Consider the following 3,578-nt stretch of genomic DNA (forward strand, 5'->3'; position numbering starts at 1 on the left):
TTGGATAAGCACAGTCATTTAATATTAATTCAACTCGCCCCGTTACACATCGGTCTAGCGTGGAAATCCTAAAACTATGTCGGTACACCCTGTAGATTTCGGATGCTAACGCATCTAATTTCTTCTAATTTCGGTAGATGGAATCTAACGGTGACTGAAAGCTAGCAGCGAAACAGTTTCGAAATTCCAAACCAGAGCTCGACGCTTTATTCAGTTTAGTCACTCAAATCCTACACTCGCACACAACACAGACACAGATCGGACTCTTCACATTTGTGGAATCAGAAACTGTCGTGTGACTTGGATGAGACGTAGTCGATCGAAGTACTGAACTAGCAAGGTGGGTCACTTCGGAAGCTATGCGGATCAGCTTATAATGATTGAAATCTTCTTCGGATTGCAGCCTGCTTGGGTAGGTTCCCTAGCCACACTGCTCCGGAGTTGAACCTGACAGCAGTTCGGGTGCGTCAGTTTAGCATATGAACGAGAATCACTCACAGTCCTAGTCCTCGCCGATCATGTTCCGATCCACAATCGACAACAGTTTCTGATTTAAGGTTCGTTCAGAAGTGTAAACAAGAGCAATAAAGAGATGGATTATTGGGACATGTGTGATTACCTGCTGTGGCCAAGTGTTCATGGACCGTGACTACCACCTCCACCGCCACCTCCACCTCCACCTCCAGATTTGGGACCTCCGCCCCCTCCACCACCACCACCGCCACCACCTCCACCACCGCCACCACCACCACCACCACCTCCTCCTCCACCACCACCTCCTCCTCCTCCACCTCCACCACCTCCACCGCCACCACCTCCACCGCCACCACCTCCACCGCCACCTCCACCTCCACCACCGCCTCCGCCACCACGGGGAGGATTACGGTTGCCTCCACCCCATCTCCATCGGTTACCGTTACCCCTGCCGTTGTTAGCTTGACCTCCCCCACCTCCACCGCCGCCTCCGCCTACAAAGCCATCGTAGTCACATCTCAGAACTATTTCTGTATATTTCTAGTGATATGCTGGAGGATCAGAACAATCGCCAAAATAGCACAGAGCATTGCCTGAAGATGCTTCAGTTAATGCGGTTGTTGTTTTCTACAGCACAGTGGATGATGGTTTTATGAGGCTGAATCGATCAAGCCTAGTATGCAGCGATTTCTTAAGATTGAAATGCTTGAGCGCAGCGGCTGGATTATGTGCCAGTGTTGTACCTTGAGTGCGGACGAGTTTTTGGCCTCCGACGATGCCATCTACCGTCTTCCATCCACCTCCGCCACCGCCGCCACCTCCGCCACCGCCACCTCCGCCACCGCCACCGCCACCTCCGCCCCCGCCTCCTCCACCACCACCACCTCCGCCACCGCCACCACCACCTCCGCCTCCTCCACTACCGCCATTGCCTCCACCACCACTACCACGGCCTCCTCTACCTCCTCCACGACAATTACACCATGACCGCCCACCGGAACCCCCACCGCCCCCTCCGCCTCCACCGCCTCCCCCACCTGGCCTTCCTGGTGACCCATTGCCACGACATGAACATCCTCTCTTTCTGCTAGGTGCAGCAGTCTTCTGGGTTCCAACCCCAGCTTCACCGACAGTCTCGGCCTGCAATGCCACGACCATGATCACTATTAAGAAACAAAGCTATCATCACGTACCTAATGAAGGAAAAGGATGGCAACATTCAACACGCAATTACCGCTGCTATACTGAGGTAAACACAAGCCGTTGATGAGCGAAATAAGATTAATACAATTACGACAATTGGTATGGACAAGAAGATGATTCATCAGCTATTGTTATTTTAACAGAAACTTGTTATATCGTAGCTGTTAAGGTCAACCGACTTCAGCAATAGCCGCTGTATGTTATGACGACATAAGCATGACTCGTAATACAATTGCTCTCAATGAGACCATGGACGGCACTTGCTGCACTTAAAATCATGAGCTGCCTAATATGTAGAGGTACTGCAATAGCTAGGTATGCTTGCTACGACTTCAACGAAAGCAAAACTGGCACTAAAGTGCAGCGACTGTTGTTGGTACCTCAAGGACACCCCGTCTCAGCACAACAGTTCCGGTGATGTCATATTCAGTGATCTCGTCATTGTCGACATCTCTCGCAGCCCCGTCCCTCGTGTTCTCCAATAGCTCCCGGCTGAATGCAGGGATCACAAACGCTTGCGATATAAGAAAAACTATAGAGAGCAGAGTGAGGGCTCCTGCGCCGCTCAACCGAAACCCACCCATGTTTCCCTAGTCCTGAGTCTCCTCACTGATGATCCTGGAGGAAATGGAATTGATTCAGGAATACTTCAAGCCATGTATATATACTCCTGGTTCTCCGAGCAGACAAGGAGAACAATGAGCTTGAAACTGACAGCTGCAACTCCGAAACCACCCACGCATTCGTCACGGATAAGCACTTTCTCGGCCACTGCTGCAGCCCGATTTCTATTGACGAATCTACGGGAGATATTCGAGAAATTTTATCATAGTGGAAATTCCCACTTCTATCTCAACCATCGCGCTTCTTACCCCGCAAATACCCTCAAGCTTTCCACTCTGCTTCACAAAGAATAGAATGCCGCTGCATTTACAGAAGCGTGTGAAGTTGGTTGGACGTCACGGGTGCCTCACGCAAGTACACAGTTGTCATCAAAACTCCTGCAGCATTTATGTAAGCAAAAACTTAAAAAAATTTATGATGATATCAAAAGGCAAATCAACTGTAAGTGCTCCAGATTCGCTGATCGAATTTCCCTGGGAATAATGCGTAAAATACTCTGTAAGAAACTCAGACCATGGACAAATTATGTAGCTTCGCTGCACGTTTCCCGTTTCCTTCTGGGTGGCAGAATCCACGTGGAGATCTTCACCATCCCATTGGGAAAAACGAATTATGCCAGTGTGAGAATGTGGACGGTACTGACACAAGTGATGATGGCAAGCATTACCGAGCAAGTGGGCCAGCTTGCGGACAAACACGAACTGAGTGGTCTTTTCAGCAACGCAGTTCCTCAGGTCCTTTACTTCACACCGTTTATCTCGCTCGATCTACAGGAACTAACCAACTTCGTAACGACAATAGGGGAATCTTGACACCAGGAGGATTTACGGTCCTCAACATTTGAGGTCCATGCCTCCAGGTGCCACAAATTTTGAGGTCCATGATCCATGTGTGTCAAAATTTATGGATCATGGACCTCAAATTTATGGCCGATATGTCTTCTAGCGATTGGCTTCATGCATTGATTTTCCTCTAAGCTGTTTCAGATCCAGATCTTTAAGGTAATACTAAACAGAATTGCTGGATTCTCAGCAACTTTTTGCCTCGCTGAGACGCCGCGACTTGCACTGCTGCACTCAAAGTGCAATCATGGATGTTGCTTATCAGTACTGAAGCATGAAAATTCAGCTCTTAGAGTTAGCCACTTCTCTTCCACCTTGGAAGGATGATATGATGCAAGTGTGGTTCAGCTTTATGGGAGGACTTCTAAGCTAATACGTGTCATGATTTGGCTCATGTAAGTTACAATATTTCTTCATTCAAGGTGATGCCATAAT

The 3,578-nt window shown here is 48.9% G+C and overlaps 1 protein-coding gene across 1 annotated transcript; it reads right to left on the reverse strand.

Moving 5' to 3' along the window:
* LOC112286364 (uncharacterized) lies at window positions 1–2,396 on the reverse strand. Its single transcript, XM_073536068.2, has 4 exons — window positions 2,058–2,396; window positions 1,218–1,614; window positions 620–968; window positions 1–447 (listed from the first exon to the last, which is right to left on the reverse strand). Exons 1-3 carry the CDS (start codon window positions 2,259–2,261, stop codon window positions 637–639), a joined length of 933 nt encoding a protein of 310 aa, XP_073392169.1. The 5' UTR covers window positions 2,262–2,396; the 3' UTR covers window positions 1–447; window positions 620–636.
* Between the last annotated feature and the right edge of the window lie 1,182 nt (window positions 2,397–3,578).

Source organism: Physcomitrium patens, chromosome 9 (assembly GCF_059467195.1).
Source record: "Physcomitrium patens ecotype Gransden chromosome 9, ASM5946719v1, whole genome shotgun sequence".
Lineage (NCBI taxonomy): Eukaryota > Viridiplantae > Streptophyta > Bryopsida > Funariales > Funariaceae > Physcomitrium > Physcomitrium patens.